This window comes from Xenia sp. Carnegie-2017, unplaced genomic scaffold (genome assembly GCF_021976095.1).
Source record: "Xenia sp. Carnegie-2017 unplaced genomic scaffold, XeniaSp_v1 HiC_scaffold_6, whole genome shotgun sequence".
In the NCBI taxonomy this organism is placed as follows: domain Eukaryota; kingdom Metazoa; phylum Cnidaria; class Anthozoa; order Malacalcyonacea; family Xeniidae; genus Xenia; species Xenia sp. Carnegie-2017.
Genome location: NW_025813526.1, coordinates 14,739,564 through 14,759,866, shown reverse-complemented (window position 1 = coordinate 14,759,866; position 20,303 = coordinate 14,739,564). Strand labels below are relative to the sequence as shown.

Genomic DNA, 20,303 nt, shown 5'->3' with positions numbered 1-20,303 from the left:
CGTCGAAAGCGACGAACCCAATGCGGCAAAGAACGCCGATGTTTATGCTGAATCAATCCAAGTGGACGATCGATCACTTTCTCTAGTCATGAGAGATGCCAAGGATAACGGGGGGAAAGCAATAAAGATCCTAAGAGAACATTACAGGTCAAGTGGTAAACCAAAAATCATCGCGCTTTATACAGAGTTGACCACGCTGTGTAAAAGGGAATCAGAAAGCATGACTGACTACATGCTCCAAGCGTAGGCGGCGTAGCAGCAATGAGAGATGCAGAAGAAGAAGTTAGTGATGCTTTCTAATAGCAAGGATTGTTAAGGTGCTTCCATCGGAATTCAAAGCTTTAATACCGTAATCACGCAAAAGCAAAAAGACAAGCAACCAACGTACTTGGAATTTAAAGTCGCACTTTGGGCATACGAAGAGAACGAGATGCCATTATCTAAGGACATTGTGCTGAAAACGGGATTTAATTCCAAGATCAAATGCTATACGTGCAAGAAATTTGGACACAAATCAGATCAGTGTCCCAAGTCAAAGAAGTGGTGTAATCATTGCAAGACAAGGACCCATAATACTAAAGAGTGTAGAAAGAAAGATCACGGACAGCAATCTGACGGAGCAAAATACGCACGCGAGAGACCTCAAAAGCAAGAAGACCAGAATGCATGTATCTTTCGAGTAACTGACGACCTGAGCAACAGCAAGGATACAAAAAGCTTGAGGACAAGTTTATTAGTTGATTGTGGTGTTAACACACATATAATAAATGATGAGGGAACATTGTGAGTTTTGAGAACAATTTTGATCCAAACATTCGTTTAATCGAGTTAGCTGATGGTACCAGGCATAATAACCTAGCTTTTAAAAGGGTAATGCTAAAGTAGTTTTGCAAGACAACTTAGGTAACTAGCATAATGTAACTTTAAAGAATGCCCTTCATGTACCTTCCTTCTCGCAAAATATCTTCTCAGTTCAGGCAGCATCTAAGAATGGTGCAACAACAACCTTCCTTCCAGATGAAGCAACATTAAGCAGTAGGGATGGAACTAAGTTTGACATTCACAAGTAAGGAAGACTCTATTATTTATGTGTAGTGAAATCTAGTTGCACAACCTGAAAACATGGCACGAAATTGTAGGCCATTGTAACTTAAAGGATACAGTTAAACTTGAGGGTGTTGTCAATGGCATGCATATTAGCGAGAAAACAATAGAGAATGTCTGTGAGGTATGCACATTAGGTAAAATGATAAATGTTCGCAACATGAAATCAGACATCAGGGCTAAATCTCCTCTTGATCTAGTCCATACAGATTATGCTGGACCAGTGACTCCAGAATCTGATCAGGGTTATAAATACGCTTTGCCATTTACAGATGATTACTCGGGGGCAACTTTCACTTTCAATTAAAAAATAAGTCTGATATATTATGTGCTACAGAAAAATTTCTTGCTCATTCCTCTCCTTATGGGAGGATCAAATGCATTAGGTCAGACAATGGTTCAGAATTTATAAGACAGGCATTTAGATCTCTTCTCACAAAAAATAAGATCAAGTACGAAACATTAGCTCCATACTCTCTACATCAAAACTTTACTGCAGAAAGGAACTGGCGTACGCTGTTCGAAATGGCCAGGTGTCTACTTATTAATGCTAAGTTAGATACGAAATTTTGACCTTATGCAATCTTGACTTCAACCTTTTCGTAACAGGTGTTACAATAATCGCATTAGGAAAACACCATATCATGAACTTACAGGCAAAAAACCAGACATTTCTAACATGGCTATCTTTGGCACCATTTGCTTTTCTTACACTCACGACAAAAAGAAGCTGGATGCAGGATTTAGGAAAGGAATCTTTCTAGGCTACGTCTAGATTAGTCCAGCGTACATAGATATGTTTCCAGAAAAAGGTAAAATGGAAAAAAGTAGAAATGTAAAATTTACAAACCTATACCAGTCCAGTATCTCTAATTATCCAGGTAGAAATGTGGAGGTAAATTTTTTATTTTCCACGAAAGGGTAATGTAGACAGAGAAGTAGTCCCTCCACGAGTGGATCCTAAGGCTGGGCAGGCACAACTCGGAAGAATACATGCACTAGAGAATACAGCAGTACAACCATCGGTAGAACCTCAAATCCAGGATAACCACAACTTATTCACGATTATGTCTTAGAGCAGGACAAGGACGATGATGAAAAAATAGCTTATAACATAGATTATTGCTTTGTAACGTCAGTTGTACTGAGAACGTACGAGGAGGCAGTAGAGTCAGACGATTGTGTATAATGGCAACAGGCTATGAATGAGGAAGTAAAGTCTTTAGACGAAAACAATACTTACACGTTTACCGAATTGCCAGAGGGTAAGAGTTTAGTGGGGACAGGTCTGACTTACACAGTGAAAAAGGGACATAACGGAAAACTAAGCCATAAAGCTCACTTTGTTGCCAAGGGGTCTTCTTAATCAGCAGGTGTAGATTAATTGGACACATTTTCTCCAACGGCTAAAATAACTTCTATTCGTGTATCACTGCAGCTTGCTCTGGACTTAGATATGTCAGTACATCAGATGGATGTTACGACTGCGTATCTTAACGCACTCATAGACTGCGAGATATACGTTGAGCAGCCTAAGGGCTATGTCAAATGTGGAAGCGATGGAAAACACTTAGTGTGCAGACTTAACAAGTCACTTCACGGTGTGAAGCAAAGTGGACGCAATTGGAATTCTGTTTTACATTGTTTCTTGACAGAAAATGGGTTTAATCAGCTAAAATCAGATCCTTGTGTATATGTTCGTCAAAATGGGGATAAGACTACTATCATTTTGGTTTGGGTTGACGATCTTATTATTGCGTCTAATTCCACACATGTTCTCATTGAGGTAAAGAATGATTTGAGTACAAGGTTCAAAACGAAGGACCTTCAGCAGCTTTCTTGGTTTCTAGGCTTTAAATTCACCTTTCTTGGAACCAAAGTTACGGTAGGTCAGAATAAGTATGTCGGAAAAATTTTGAATGAATTTCAAATGCAAGGTTGTAAACCTAGAGTAACTCCGTGTGAATTGGGAGCCAATCAAATTAGTAAAGAAACTGCAGAGAGATGTGATAAGAAACTTTACCAATAGATAGAAGGTAGTCTAATATATCTGATGACTGCAACTATACCTGACCTATCTTTCATAGTGACTAAACTATCACAGTTCATGGCAAATCTCACAAGTAATCATTTATCATTAGCAAAGCATGCACTTCACTATCTTAAGGGAACATCTGAGCATAAGTCAATCTTTAGAAAGTCAGCAACTGGTGTAAACCTTCAAGGTTACTGCTATGCCGATTGGAGGTCTTCTGTAGATAGGAAAAGCATTACACGATATGTTTTCAAGCTATCAGAGGGCAGCTTGGCAGTGTCGTGGAAGAGCAGGAAGCAGCCTAGATAATGTCATGATGGGTCGATTCGAAAGCGCCGTATTACACCATAAATTGATGGTCGTGGCTCTAACACAGTGGTTGGTGTAAATCTTCGAAAGTTGAGCAGCTAAACTCAGATCCTTCATCATGTTTCCAAGCTTGTTCACACCAAGACAACGGTTTTCGTACCAAACTTCGTCTGAAGGACCTAACCAACGTTTGGAAAACATGAAAATGCATTGCATTTAGGATTAAGTTTTCTCAATACAATCGCAACGCTCATCGGTTTGGTACATTTGAGAATTCTTGTCGTAACTTTCGACATCAAGAAAGCCACCAGGGGGGTTTTTGCTCGCTTCGTCGTTGGTCATCGTCGCGAATGCTCTTCCTATTTCATCTTTACTGAATCAAAAGCTGGACTTTTGCAGTTCTTTAACCTTCACAACCCCTTCGACATCAATACAGCGTAATGTAAAACCACACATTCATCAATAGTGCCCGCCAAAAGATTTGACAGGGTGATTGCCGAACTTGTTTTGAGCTTTTTGAGGTCAAGAGCTTCAATTGCAGGTTTGTGCTGGACATTTACCTTTCCTTGTTTTCAATTTAGCATTTAGCATAACGTTGGACTTTTTGAACAAGGGGTTTGCAGAGATTTGAATACCTTTGTTATGTGGAGGGCTATTCAAGTATCGCTCGATACCACTTCTAAGACCAACCAATGTATTCTTGAAGTAGACATTTCCATTTTTGTTTCTGACCTCTGCGTAAAGCATTTTTAAGTTTTCGTCAAGCTCCTCAATGCTGAGCTCATGTATTTCGCGTTCAAAACCACTGTGAAAAGCCCAGTCTAAAAGGAAAAAAATTGCTTGTTGTATTTATTTAAATAATTTCGCTACTTCTGTTTTTGTTTTAAGGCTAATGCAACACAGTTCTAGACCAATCAGCGCACGCGTTTCATTGTGTTTATTTTATAACTAGGAGTTACTATCGCAAGGGAAGTGCTGCCCCTCCACCAAGTAAGGTAAAACAGTTTGGAAACTGCTATTGCGTGTTTTCCATCATTTATCATCTGCCATAAACAATACAATAATGAATGGTAAAAATAAAAATACAGCAAGAAACCGCAACAACTCGTATACTTTGTCATTGCATAAAGACAAGCTAATTGTGTCATCTTTTATTTTCAAATTGTCATATAAATCAATTTATAGAAGTAGATGCAAAAAGTAACACTGTATGTATGTATAATTATGCTAATTTCAAAATGGAATAATTGGATGAACAGTTTTCAAAGCTCATTTTACAAAAATTTGCATATTGTCATTTAGAACTCGGCCAATAACAATTGATTCATGTTAACCGGAGCTTAAATGAAATTTTCAGAATTTCATTCACTTGGTTGCCAACAGCACAAGATCAACACATCCATCAATACAAATTGTTATATGGTGTCATATATGTATCTCTTAAGTCTCCCTGTGCTTCTTTGTTAGTATATCATATGTTTTCACCTGGATTCATGTTACTCAGTTGTTTTAGCGAGGAATCACTTTTATACACATACAAACTTGAATGGTACATACGAGTACATACGAGTACATACGAGTAACATACGAGTACATACGAGTAACATACGAGTACATACGAGTAACATACAAGTACATACGAGTAACATACGAGTACATACGAGTGACATACGACTATTTTCTGGTCAACAAATGAGAAACAACACAATTTCTTCAATACATTGATATTTGCGTTTATTTTTCCTTGTATTTGTGTGGACTTTGGGGCAACCATTTGATGGATTTAAATGCTGAAAAGGTATTTTACTTTCATACTACATTCATTTGTATGTTTTAGTTGAATTTGTTATAGATATTTTGTCGATGCGATTTGCCAGTATTTGAGCGCTTTTTGAAGCACTTTCACCTAGGAAATACATATTTATGAAAGCGATTATACATTCATTTTGACTCTGAAGATGACTACCGCTAAGGTTGTCGAAACGTCAGTCAACAACAACAAAACAGTAAAGTAAATGGTTTGAACCTGGAGTATCGTTATATGTTTGTAAATGATGAACCTGGACGATCATCATTTACAAACATATAACAAAAACAGTCCGTCTCAGGACTATACGTAACAGTGCAACTCTCATTTAATTCAAATATATATAATGTACATTTATTTCATGTAGCACGTTTTGAAAGCATTATTTATACGTTGTTTATTTAATCGCTTTCATAAATATGTATTTCCTAGGTGAAAGTGTTTCAAAAAGCGCTCAAATACTGGCAAATCGCATCGACAAAATATCTATAACAAATTCAACTAAAACATACAAATGAATGTAGTATAAAAGTAAAATACCTTTTCAGCATTTAAATCCATCAAATGGTTGCCCCAAAGTCCACACAAATACAAGGAAAAATAAACGCAAATATCAATGTATTGAAGAAATTGTGTTGTTTCTCATTTGTTGACCAGAAAATACTCGTATGTTACTCGTATGTACTTGTATGTTACTCGTATGTACTCGTATGTCACTCGTATGTACTCGTATTTTACTCGTATGTACTCGTATGTACTCGTGTGGTGTTTTAGTCACGATCGTTTAATCATAGCATTCCAATTTCTATCCAATCGGCATGCACAAACGACGCACAGTTCACCTTATATGGAGGTGAGTGCTTCAATGCTCAATCGATTCTCGTCAGTCATACGTTTTCATCATAAAATTAAAAGATAAATTCCTTGCCATTTTGAATGAAAACATTTTTTTGATTCTTTTAAATGTCTTGATTGTTTTGATTCTTTTGAGTTTTAAAATGCTTTTGATTAAAAGTATGATACGTTGTTTACTCAACCGAACAATCGTCCGCATGTTTACAAACGTAGAAACGGACTATATTATAAAACTGTAGTTTTGTTTCCATTATTTCCTTTATAACATTTTGATAGAACCTTTTTTCCGATGATTCTGTGCGACTGCGATAAAATGATGTATAGTTATCGCAAAGAGCAAACGTTTCATCGTATTCATAATTCATATTTCATCGTTGAACTCGCACCATGCGTTTAAATTATTTTGACGTTTTGTTAAATCCACACCGATATTTCAAGTAATAATAAAGCTCGAATGAAAATAAATACATGCTTACACTATATTTTGCTCACCGTCTGACCATAGAGCGCAAGATAAAAATGTGAACCGAGCTGGCTAAATACGGCACGGTGAATCGATTTCATGTGTTTTCGCCAAACGAGATATGTGTAATTGATGTCGGTAATCACTGATTTTGGTATCTACTGTATAACGTTGTTTAGGCCGCATATCTATTCGGATTCCAGACATTTAAAATCAAAGAGAAACTGACAGGAGTTCCGAAAGGTTCTACCATATTGTGATTGTTCTTCCCCCCTCATTCCGTAAAAATCCCCCCCGGAAATGTTAACAGACAGACACAAATCGAGATTTTACCATTGAGCTCTATAAGACCTGGAGGGGCAAAGGGGCCTGGGCCTCGTGGTCAAAAACATGGCGGTAATGGCGGATTTTGGTGGTCAAAACTTCCACTTTAAAAATTTTTTTCAATATTCACTCCCTCCTGATTTCTAATACTGTTTATGTTAAACGAAAACAAGTGAGAAAAAAAAACAATTACGATACCGACAGCATATCATGTGAAAATAATGCTTCAGCATTGCGTGAAAAACACAGTACACACACACATCAAAATAAAGAAAATCGACGGTAGAGAAACGAATATTTTGGCTGTAACATTTAAGTTATTTTATGACATTTTAACCTTTTAAAAGTGAAAATCAAACGGCAATCTTTACTAGACCTGTCAATCTCGTCAAACTTATACATTATTTCATGCTTTTGTGTGTTTGACTGTTTGTAAACAGTTTGGTGCACCTATTTTTCTTGCTTCAAATGGATAAATCTGTGTAAAAATGCTCCTAAGGAAGCGAGAAAATGTTTGCTTCAGCCTACGACATAAGTCAACTGAAAATTTACCATGGATAAGTATCATAAGTGTATTGTCATCACCTGATAATCTACTGAAAACTCATAAAGAAAGTATGTTGAACTAGAACAGCTACAAATATGAGAAAAAAATTCAAAACACCATGACACTGTTGCTTGGTAATTTGTATTTTATAAACAGCTTGGCAGAATCTTGGATCTATTACTGAACAGAACTACATTAATTTTCCATTGAAATTACAAACTTGGAAACTAAAGTGCATTGGTTTCTCTGACAAAAACACTGTCTATTGCTGCATGAAGGCAAAATAGTTATTTGACAGTGTAGCTGAAGAAATTTATCAAGTTCTATAGATATTATTGTGCATTACTTACAGTTTTTTGGAATTGTGTAATATATGTCATGAACAAGATATAATTTTTCAAAAATGCTAACCCCTTCGAGCACTACTACTCTTCTGTTTTGCTTAAACAACTTACAGCTACCAATACTAATTATTTATATGTACAAACTAACATTTGGGAATTAAATGATAAACAACTTGTTAAATCTTTGTATTTTACATCAAGCCTTTGAATTAGTTCCTTTTATCTCTTGGTAAAAAATATTAATGAAAGACTTACAAATCAAGTTTCTGAAAATAGTATTTTGTACAAAGAAACTAAATAATTGGAAAGGTCACATGTTGAAGACAGACTTTGCTTCTTTGACTAGGTTGCTTGACCATGAGCAAATTTAAATTTGTTTACAATTTGTTCAAAGAATTCTTTTATTGATTTCTACTAATTCTTCATAAGACACAAAGAATTTCTTTTCTATTTTCTTCTTCACATTCAACTTCTTTAAACCAATGCATCTGATGTGAATTTGTGGATCACCTGGAATCATACCAAGTATGGATTTAACGAGATGAGATAATAATATGTTTAATTTTTCATGCATATTAATGATATAATCATAAGCTATTGTTGAACAAAAATTTCAAGGTAGAAACAAATCTTAGCACATTGTTCAACACACTACTTTTATCTTGGTTTTGAAGTAGTAACCTGTTTACTATAACAATAAATACTTCATTTACAGAAACGCTAAGTAGTACTTTAAAATTGTTTGCATAAATCCAACTTTCCAATCCCATTATAATTGTCTACACTATACAGTCAGTCAAATTGAGCAGGCAAACAGTTTAATAGTTATTTTTATTATACAACATATACCATAGTTCTCATTAATTTTGCATGGCACTGCATTCAATTTCAACACAACTCTGTTGTAAACTTTCCCTTCATCTTTTCAAAAAAAAACATGAACAAATTATGCCCCATTTTGGGAGGTAAACTCAATTCAAATCAGGAGAGTTTAGCTTGATGCCTTGATCATGATACAAGATGGATGCAAAACTCGATAAAATTGACAGCTTCGCCACGTCTGGCGAGCGATTATGAAGAACAAACAAGACTGGACCAAAATAACTTTAAATTAAAACTTAGTAGTAGAAACACTCTTCAAGTATCGTGTTAAAAACAAAATAGTAAAACTAATACTGTGCTACTTACCGGAGTCAAGAATGTTCCTTTCTGTCGCTATTTCAGCATCCCCAAACCACAGAAGTTGGCAGTTTAATAAATAAAGTTTTAAAAAGTGTTTATGTTAGGAAAATAAATAGTTTTGATGTTTTCTATACTCGCAATCGTGGTGGTCAAACAGTGGGCGACAAAATTTCATGAGCCCGCGTCTCGCCGACTTTGACCACCAAAATGCCATGTTTTGACCACGTTGCGCTAGTTGACGTTTCCCCTCCAGTTATTATAGAACTCAATGGATTTTACCCATTGAGTTCTATAAGACCTGGAGGGGAAACGTCAACAAAATTAGTATAAATTATTAGCGCGCGGCCGCGTGGTCAAAAACATGGCGGATTTTGGTTGTCAAAGTCAGCGGAAAGACGCGGGCTCATAAAATGAAATTTTTCGCCCACCCGGATTTGACAACCACAATTGCGATTATATAAAATATCAATGCCAAGCACAAAAACTTTTAGAAATTTTATCTTTAAAACATGCTGCAAACTTGTTTGGTATACGGATGCTGAAGTAATGCCAGAAAAGGAAACATTTCATGACACCGGTAAGCAACGTAAGATTGTTTACTATTTAAAGTGTTCAGTGTTTTGTTTTAAGTCAATACTTGAAGTGTGATGGCATATATTTTGTGAATGTTTTTACTCCTAAGTTATAATTTAAGTTATGTTTATCCAGTCTTATTTGTTCTTTACTTAATCGATTGCTAGACGAGGCAAAGCAACCAGTTCTTATCGAGATATGCATATCTTAAAACTCCTTGTTTCAACTGAGTTGAAATGGAGGATTTTTTCATGATATTTTTCTGAAAATATGAAGCAAATATTAAGGACAGAGCTGTATTGAAATCAAATGCAGTGCAGGATTAATTAATGAGCTCTTTGGTACATGTCGTACAATAAAAATTACCTGTATTAAACAGCTAGCCTGGACAATTTGACAGATTTGGACAATCATGATGATGGTGTGTAAAGGTTTGCTTTATGCTAAAAGTTTTATAAATGCCATCTGGTGTTTCTGTAAATGAATTGTTTGTTACACAGTGTAGTAAACAGGTTAGTACATCAAAATCAAGATAAAAACTACTTTGTTCAATAATGTGCCAAATTTTGCTCCTACCTTGAAATATTTGCTCAAGAAAAGCTTATCATGACATGCATGAAACATTAAATACAGTACTGCATCATCTGACAAAATCCATACATTTTTCAATTCCAGGTGATTAAAATTCACATAAGATGCATTGGTTGCAATGAAGTTGAATGTGGAAGAAGCAAAATTGATGGCAAAGAACTTTTTATGTCTTTTGAAGAATTACGATATCATTTAAAAGAATAAGAGTAGCAATCTAGTAAAAGAAGCCACATCTGCCTTCAACATGAGACTTTTCCAATTATGTATAGTTACTTTGTACAAAATACTATTTTAGATAAACTTGATTTTTAAGTCATTCACTGATATTTTTACCAAAAGACAAAAAGAAAAATTCAAAGGCATAATGTAAAATTCAAAAGTTGTCAAGTTGTTTGAACCTAGAAAAAATTAGTATAGGTAACTGTAATTTGTAAGGACACAAGAGAAAAGTAGTGCAAGAAGGTTAGCATTTTGAGAATTAATAAGTTCTTGACATACATTACACAAGGCCATAATATTATAAATAATGTCTGTATAATAACAATTATACAACATGCTAAATATCTTCACCTACATTATAATTATTTAAACAGGTTTGCCTTCATGCAGCAATAAGAAAAGTGTTATGTCAGAGAAACCAATGCACTTCGATTTAAGAAATAGTTTTTTCAATGGGAAATTAATGTAGTTCTGTTCAGTAGTAGATCCATGGTTGTCAATAACAATCCAGTTACTAATATCTTGGCTTAAAACAGAATCAGCAACATGATTATAGAATTTTTGAATTTCATTCTTTTGCTCTCCTAGTTCAAGATATTTTCCTCATAAGTTCTCAGTAGATTTATCAGAATATCATAATACTTTATAAGACACCCAGAATCAATCCTACCAAAAAACTCAAAAAATTACATACCTACTTATAATATATTTCCAGTCGACTTAAGTCGTAGGGTAAGCTAACTTTTCTAACTCCTTTTCGACATTTTAACTAAGATTTACCCATCTATTCAAGAAAGACAGTTGCACCAAGCTGTTCACAAACAGTCAAAACACAAGTAATGCGCATGGGATTATGCATTAAAGCTTAACAACACATTAACAGTGTAAAGATTGCCGTTTGATATTTATTTCTAATATAGCTAAAGCATTACTTGACAAAATATACGTTATTTTACAGTAGATTTACCTCATTTAAATGTGTGTGTCTATTTCACAAAAACCTGAAGCATTATTTTCAATATTTTATGCTTACGGTATCGTGGTTGTTTTCGCTGGTTGTCACTACTATGAGCAGTAATAGAGATCCGTTTCGGGAGGGAGCGAATGTTAAAAATTTTTCTCAAAGTGGAAGTTTTGACAACCAAAATCCGCCATTACCGCCATGTTTTTGACCACGGGGTCCAGGCCCCTTTGCCCCTCCAGGTCTTATAGAGCTCAATGATTTTACCTCTATATAGGTCGAGTAGAGGAATGGGCCGAGACATGTCAAGATTAGTGTGCTGCCACGCTGATGCGTGGCAGCAATTATACTTGTTACGAATTCTGCTCAAGTACTTTGAATTACCAGAAGTTTTATAAAGCTATGTCAATACACGTAAATGTCGGCAAAGAAAATGCACCTTTAGCGAACAAATCAATAAATATTCTATCACTACTAGACGATGCGGTGCAAGCCATTTTAGCTCTGAAAATCACGCTGGATGAAAAAGCATCGTCTGTGTTTGATGAAAGGCGATCGTTTGAAACAACGAGGAAAAAGCTGGATGGTGTTCATTTTAAAAAAAACATTCGTCTAAATGTTGGTGGTCAGGTTTTTAAGACGTCAATTGAGACCTTACTAAAGGATCCAGACAGTATGTTGGCGGCCATGTTTTCAGAGAGATTTAATGTGAAGCCAGATGAAGAAGATGGAGCATATTTCATTGATCGAGACGGTACGCATTTCAGGTAAGAGTTACGAATCAATGATGAGCATATATAGAAGAGATATTGCTTTTTGGAGACTGGCTATGTGGGTGGCAATAATAAGCAGTTTCCAATTTTGACTTTATAAAATCTTAATTATGTATAGGTTATTAGAACACATGACATCTTTATTTCAAAGCACTCGTGTCTAGCAGGACTATAGTGCTTGAATTTTTTGTCTTTTATTTGTTATATCCCATACTTATAATATGGAGTTTTATAAGGCTAATGTTATTAATTTTTTAATGTATTAACTGATAAAGAAATGGCTGCACAGTTTCTACATTTTGATCATTATTTTGTGAGTATTTACCTCACTATTTCCATTTACTGGCATTCTGTTTTGCACACTAAATTAAATTTACTTGTATAATCATCTGACTGAAGTGAATTCCTTTAAACTTGATTGTGTCAGAACCAAAAAGTAAATTATGTGCCTTTTGATATGTCTCAAATTCTTTTTTATCAAGATGTGCTTGTCATAAGCAATACATTACATTTATGTAAAATAAGAATTGTTATCTGACACTATGTTTCTCATTTTCGTACATAACTGCCACGCTTTTGAAATCATATTTAGAGTAATAATATTTTTATATAACCATACTAGTTAAATACCTATGACATTGACTGGTGATATTCAGTATTAAGTAGGTCAAAGTCATATTTCTTAATAATTTCGACATGTTAAAACTTACATTTACAAACAACGGCATCATCTTTACAATAACTCTTACCGAAAAGTCTGAGATGGATACTTGGTGTGTTCCAGAATGTTATTAATTTTTTAATGGCAAGCATATGTTATATATGCACAACAACTGTTTGCAAATTTAGATTATATATTTTAAATGCTGCCATCAGATGTAATTGACCACTGCAATTACATTGAGGGCTCAATTTCAAGGATAGCTACATGTTGCCTTGAATTGGTATTTGATAGAGATTTTGGAGCAGACCAGTGCTTGTTGAAAATGTCAAAAAAGGCTAGTTAGTTATAGACTGCTTAATATATGACAGAGTTTTTATTTTAAACTATGTTTTATTAATATTCAGGATACTAAGAACAAATCACTGAAAATTTAAGAGGCATTTTAGAACTTATTAATAAATATGAATGAATTATGTAACTTGCAATCAGTGGTGCTGTCAGGATTTTATATGGGGGACCGGACCCCCCAAAACGCTACTTACTTATGTTATGCACTGTTTTACATGATTGACATTTTTAGTATACTTATGTATATAATATGTCATATTATGCCTCCCCCTTGCACGAACCCCTGCTGACAATGCTCATAAAAGGCAATCTAGGATTAATGTGAATGCATAAAAAATGTTTAAATTATATTATTGTACTATCATAATGAAAGGAAAATTCATTGGCCTGTGAGTTTATGCCTGCAGTTCAACATCTGCCAAGTTCATATTAAAATACATTTGAAAAAATAGCATTTCCTGTTGATTTAGAGAGGTCAATAGTAGGGGGGCTAAGGTTGTGGTCATCTCCCCCCCCCCTAAATTTTTCAAATAAAACCTTTTTCGCCAACTATTTCATTAAAAACGAGAAAACACAGGAACATTTCTATTTCAGAAGTTTAAATCATAAGTACAGTAATATGATTTAGCTAAAGGAAGCAACTCGGAATTTTTGATTTACCCAAGGATCAAGTACTTTGTCCAAGTTTTGTCCTTTTAAAATGACTTTGTTCATTGATAGCAACATAAAGTCACTGACCAACAAAAAGTCTAAGCTCTTTCATGCCCTGCTTTGTATGCGATTAATCGCACTGAAACTTCTTTCCACAAACCATAGTTTGTGGTTCCGTGGTTTGCATGGGATATTCTGAAGGAAAAAATATAAAAGCATGTCATTAGAATCAATTAATTTTCATTTTAATATTTTTTTAAAAGGTTATTCTATAGAGTAAATAGAAACATATTTACTTGTTCGTATTGAATTATATAAACCCTTGTTGTGAAAGTTAAAGGGAAACTCGAAATTGCTTGAAAACACTTACACCTCATATTCATGCCTGCCAGTCAAGATCTCGTTTTCCCGAAACTTTCCCGAATGTTTTTATACGTAACTGTATAAAAAAAGTTTTATAAAACTTTTTAACTACATAAAATGTTTTCCATTTCTCAATTAACAATCAAATAAGAAAATGGAAACATTCATACATGTATTAATACCCGTACCTTGTTTTCCAGCCCGCTACTGTACTTTTCTGGAATGGTTACCAGGTTCCTTCAGTGTCATAAAAATGATCGTCATTGGCCATGTGCGTCATTAAAACTTGAAATTATTTTCTTTATTTTTTGTTACTTAACCCTAACGTAGCTCAATTTTTTTCTAATATTCAAACAGATACATCCTGAACTATCTAAGGACTGGAAAGCTGATTTATCCTAAAACGAACAAGATTTTAGCAAAAGAGTTGTACCTTGAGGCTGAATTTTATCAGATTAATGGATTAAAGAGAGAAATTTGGCCTGGTGTGTCATTTTTAGGGTCAAGTTTCATCATTCACAGCTTAACTGATGAGCAGAAGTGTGCACTGTTGTCATGGCTACCTGAGTACGACGTCCTATTGGACTGGGTGCAACTTTTTAGCAACGTCAAGAATGGATGGAGCTCTTCAGAGTTTCATCGGACTTGTGACAATAAAGGACCCACTGTTGTCTTAGCCAAAGCTGGTGACTACATATTTGGTGCATACGCTTCAAGTTCTTGGGTTTCAGGTACGTAAACAGTTCACTTTAGTTAAGATTGCGTATGCAAAAGTAACGTTGTTTACGCCATCGATTACATTTTTTGTTACATGTGTATATTAAATAATCAAATTGTTTTGTTAAATACTAATTTTCAAAGTTTATTTTTCTTACTGTTTCAATGATAAAGAGTGTGTCACTTGAGACTGAAGAAATTAAGCTGTTTCCTCGCAAGTAGTTCGACTGTGAGACAATACGTTATTTCCCGGTAGATAATAAAATATGGCGTTCGTTATCACGAGACCATGCGATCTTTGTCCAACTTTGTTAAGTATTTATTTTTACTGATATATTTGTGGAAGAAAAAAGTAAAAACACCTACAATTGTATCCCGACAAGCCTGTTTCGTGATTGCTCACTCGATACAATTGTAGTTGTTTTTACTTTTTTCTTCCACAAATATATTTAGCTCCACTCATATGTATTGTAGCACTCTCTAACGGATAAATCACAATTGGATAGCTTCCTATTTTTACTATTATATATATATATATTCTTGTAGAAAAGTAAAAATTGCGTTTTTTACTAAATCTGGTATGTAGCAAAACACAATTTGCCTGAAATCTTGTGGGTCCCCGTTTTATCACTTGGTCTCAGTCAATAAGTGATAATTATTATGTACAAATTTTCAAAGTTCATTTAAAGTAGGTAGCTTTGTAGTAAGATAATCATTGATTTCTACTGACTCAAAAAAGGGGAAAATTACTTGAGTCAAAAAAGGGGAAAGACGAAGAGGAAATTTTGGACGAAAAACTTCCACTTCCTGTTATCATTCACTCCACTTATTCACTTCATTTATCGTTCACTCCCTCCTAATTTACAATCAGTGAGACCAACTGCGATACCTATATCATGAATATATATGCTTCAGCGTTTTATGGGATACACACATTAATATGATTGAATACTAATTTAAATTAAAATCAACACTCAGTGGACCGTAAATTTCTTCAAGTTAAAGTTTGTATAAACACTCACAGGCTACTTAACTATTTGCAAACAGCTTAATGCAACAATTTTTCTCGAAAAGTCGACAAGATATAAGAAAATGTCGGCATAGGTCTACAACAGCAGCATGCTAGCAAAGACAACTTATTGAACTTGTTAAGATACTAAAGCAGAGTTCAAAATACTATATATTATGCTACGTAAAATGCCATTGTTGGTTGGTAATTTTAAAACAATTTTAGCCAAGTTATTACAAAAGGATTGTAAACTTTTCAGCACAATACTGGACAAACTGCTGACCAGAAGTACATTATTTTTTATGCAAGCCACAACGTCGAAACAAATGTAATGTGTTGCTTGACATATCATTGTTTGTTGCATTATGAAACTAAAATTACTAGCTCGAATAGCAGAGTGTCAGTCTATTAAAAATGAGATATTTAACAAGGACTATAAATATGATAGTGCATTACATGTATTATTCTGACATTGTGTTTTATTTTAAGAATCAAATTTGGACGAAATAATTTGTTCAAAGGGATTAAAAGTGAACAAAGAGACTGGGCCACATATTTGCTTGCGCAGTTGTATGTAGAATTGCATCCTGTCTTGAAATATTGTAAATAATATTTTTGAGAGGTTGAGGATATTTATTCTTGCTTCTCGATCAAGAATAGATAAAATACGTATGTGCGAGTACGTACATTAGCATTTTCAGGTTAAAGAGAAGTTTTTGGGATAGTGTGAGAGCACTGAGTGAGATGCACTGCTCTTTAACCAGCAAACGATACGTATGTCTATTCTTGATGAAGAATCAAGAATATATCCTAAGCCTCCTTCAAATAATAACATTGTCAAACGTTTCGACGCAATAAAATTTTTCTCGAGGCAGACACGGTGCGAGATGAAGATTCACTTTTACTCTTCCACTTAAAAATGTTTATGTTTAAGGATTAATTTCAATTATATATTAATTTATTTATTTCCACTTCATCACTATCAGACACATAGAAGTTCTTCATTCATTTTGCTTCCTCTGTTTTTAACTACATTGCAACCTATACATCATGGCTTGTTGAAAGATAAGACAATGCTAAGTTAAAATTTTGATCAAAGTTGATGTTTTTTGCTAGATATCAAAACTAACGTAGAAGACGTTCAACCAATATTCTTCATTTAGAGAAACACCAGCAGCATTTATATAACTAGTAGCATGCATTGCAAGCCTTTACACTCCCATTACCTTTATTGTTTGAAGTCTGAAAATTTCTTCGAAACAAGTTGAATCATAACTTAGCTGTTTAAAACATCAACAAAACATGTTCCATCACACATCAACATATCAAGTTTTGTAAAACAATCTGAACACTTTAAATGATAAACAATGTTATCTTTCTGACCGTGTCATGAAATTTTTTCTTTTCTTACACGATTTCGGCATCTGTTTAGCACACAACTTTGCAGCATTTTTTTATGAAGTTTTAAAAAAGAATATGATTTTGAAATCATAGTTTGGATATTTTCTAAAATTTCAGTTAAGTGCTGGTCAGAAAGCGGAGGGAGTGAAGTGTTCTCACAATATGAGAATGTGCAACTCCGCATAGTGTTATTTGTGACTAGTGATTTGGTTGTGAAGACATTTCCCATCTACCTAGGTAATTAGTTTACAGGTTTGTGGACTCGATCCAAAAAAGCAAGGGAGTTTCTCCAAAGTATTTCTCACATTATTTTTTTTAAATATTCTGTAATAATGTATATCAAAACACTTATACTGACTAATCTTGGCAAACAGTATGTTTTGTTGATCTTCGACCGACATTGTCTCAACCGGGGTCACTGGCGGTTTCTCTCGGTCTCAGAAACAAATTTCTGTTAGCTAAAAACATTAATGTTAGCTAAAAACATTTCTTGCTTACGCAATTTTGTCAAAACAGGAGTTCTCAAAATTTGTAGCTAGAAAAATACATGTTGAGGTAGAGGATATCTCATGGCTCAGTTGACGTTTGCCAACAAAATTTATCAATAGGCTTAGTTTTCTTTGTTTAGTAACAGATACATTGATATTTATTAGGTTTTCAAATCATTGGCGGTAACTAATTTTTTTAGGTACACTAGAAACACGTTGTTTTCTTCTTGTTTTTTTCAAAAGTAGTTGTTCAAATATTTATGTCATAAGTTACGTCACAACTCGTACCGTTCCAAACATTTAACAATATTTAGTGCAAGAATATTGCTCCAACTTCCAGCGTTCATAAAATCACTTCTGCGCATCAAATATAAATTATAACAGAAGAAATCAAATTCTGAAACATAACTACATTTTTGATTTAGTGGTAAATATTAAAAAGAATAGCTGAAATACTTAAGCAATTGAACGATTATATTAACAAATACAGTCAAAAGCTGCTGCCATAATGGCAAACATATACTTTGAAGAAAAGATCCATGTTGAACTCAACGTTTGATCATGGAAAGTACCCTAAAGTTTAAAGACAATTTAAAAAAAGTTAGCGGTGCAACGTGTCAAAAACAATGCGTGAGCATAATAGTATAAGCCCTGAATAATCGAGCTCGAGGTCTTTGTGGAGAAATATTGGAACGAGGTCTTTCTACTTAAATGGAAAGTGGTATGTGAGCGTCAATGTAATAAGGATTATAATATAGTTAAAATTATCATAAAATAAAAAGTTAATACACACTCCTGTTAAAACGCTACGTATTTTTCACCAAGCTGCGAAAAAACTTATAACATTTTACATTTTTTGTACAGCAAACAATTAATTACAATACACCACGTTGTAGTTTACAGTATTTTTTCGTACATGCAGTTTTTTGTATTTTTTTTGTTTTTGTGTGTGCTTTAGTAAGCCCTTAATAACCGAGCTCGAGGTCTTAAAGGAGAAATATCGGACTGAGGTCTTTTTGTAAAGACCGAGCGCATAGGGCGAAGTTTGTACAAAAGGACCTCAGTCCGATATTTCTCAGTAAAGACCGAGAAAGCGAGGTTATTAAAAGGTTTATTATACGGCATTATTTGACCTGAAACGAAGCTTGATTTCTTTCTCGGGTTTACATTCAATTTTCTAGTTTTTGTCAGCAAAAAAGAAATCTTTTCAAATTGTTTTGTCTGGATAGTTACACTGTTTTTCGAGTGTTTTTCTTCCGACTCACATTTGCAAATGGTTTACTGTTTCATTTTTTTTGCGTTTTGCTGTCTGCTTTACGAAGTTTGTTTACATTTGACTATAAAATACGTGTTTGGACTCTAGTCCATTACGGAAAATAACGGACTGGCAAAATGTCTCTAAGCGAACCAAAGCGTGCCATTTTGCCGGAAGTGATGCTTGCCATATAATAAAGCACATTTAATGCACAAAACATGAAATCTTGTTTTTGATTATTTTGTTTGATTCATTTTACCCATTATGTTTTTGTTTGTCATTATGTATAGTTTGTAACAACGCCTTTGTCAAAGATGAAAGTTCGTTTCTTTTTAATCTTTCAAATCCAAATGGCGCACCTCCGACCAAACTCTCTAATGCGAACAATGACTGGGGAATGTGGATGTATAGCTCATGTGGACCATTATTTGGAAGTCATTCAAGTTGTAGTATTTTATTTATGAATAGCAGTAACTCCTCAATTTGTTGTGTGACTAACGGAATTGGCGAATTTAATATTCCTAGTGGTCAAACATTGTCTGCAGTTTTGGCTGGTGCTACCTCCACTATAAGCATGAACAATTTAGAAGTTTTTGGTTTGTCCAATATATGAAACAATGTTATATACCAGCTATGCTAGGAATTATTTTTGTTATGCTACAGCTACAGACATAATTTAATTCTCCTTGCCATTGCTCAATACAAAAATACAACTATAGTAATGATTTCATGCAATGATATATTTGTTCTGAACTAATCTTTTTACGTAAAGTATTCTGAACTCTTTTTAAGATTAAAGTTGATGTATAAGCCAGTTCCATGCGATAACAATTATTTTTGGTTAAAAATTAAATGAAAATAATTGTATGAAACATTCATACAATTATTATTGGTGTAAGTCTGTTTTTAGCATTGAACTAAATATATAACTGGAAGGCTGCCTTTCTTTAAACACGCATTTTCTTGCATAACGCCAAATTTTATCACCATGCCCGTTTGTCTTGTTGGTCAAATCCCGCAATCAACCTGATCATGGTGAGAGAACTTCTTTGGGATGTGCGAAGAAATCGTGCTTCAAGTTTTAGTGATGGGAGGTAGCCTTTCAGTTATATTCATTTCACAGGTTTACCATGCCTGGACGAACCATATGGCTGAAGATTCGTCAGCCACGGGCCCTCGCCTTCAGGGTTCCCGCGCTTCACTGAGCTTAAATTTTTGCTTTATAGCTATTCACGTTAACATCAAAACATGATTGAGCAAATGCAAATGGCCAACATTTTGGTGCTTATGTTGGACCCCGAAGCGCGTGGCTCCCATAAA

At 34.4% G+C, this 20,303-nt stretch overlaps 1 protein-coding gene and 1 pseudogene across 2 annotated transcripts; one reads left to right on the top strand and one right to left on the bottom strand.

Annotated features, from left to right (window-relative positions):
• Positions 1 to 3,670: 3,670 nt before the first annotated feature.
• Positions 3,671 to 6,475, bottom strand: LOC124457151 (annotated as a pseudogene).
• Positions 6,476 to 11,635: 5,160 nt separating this feature from the next.
• Positions 11,636 to 19,797, top strand: LOC124458188. Of its 2 annotated transcripts, none has more exons than XM_047008250.1 (3): positions 11,636 to 12,081; positions 14,471 to 14,844; positions 19,274 to 19,797. In XM_047008250.1, the coding sequence occupies exons 1-3, from the start codon at positions 11,645 to 11,647 to the stop codon at positions 19,594 to 19,596; spliced, it is 1,134 nt and encodes a 377-aa protein (XP_046864206.1). In that variant the 5' UTR covers positions 11,636 to 11,644; the 3' UTR covers positions 19,597 to 19,797. The 2 variants fall into 2 exon arrangements, with proteins under 2 accessions (XP_046864206.1, XP_046864207.1); XM_047008251.1 differs by lacking the exon at positions 19,274 to 19,797 and adding an exon at positions 16,329 to 16,715.
• The last annotated feature ends 506 nt before the right edge of the window (positions 19,798 to 20,303 follow it).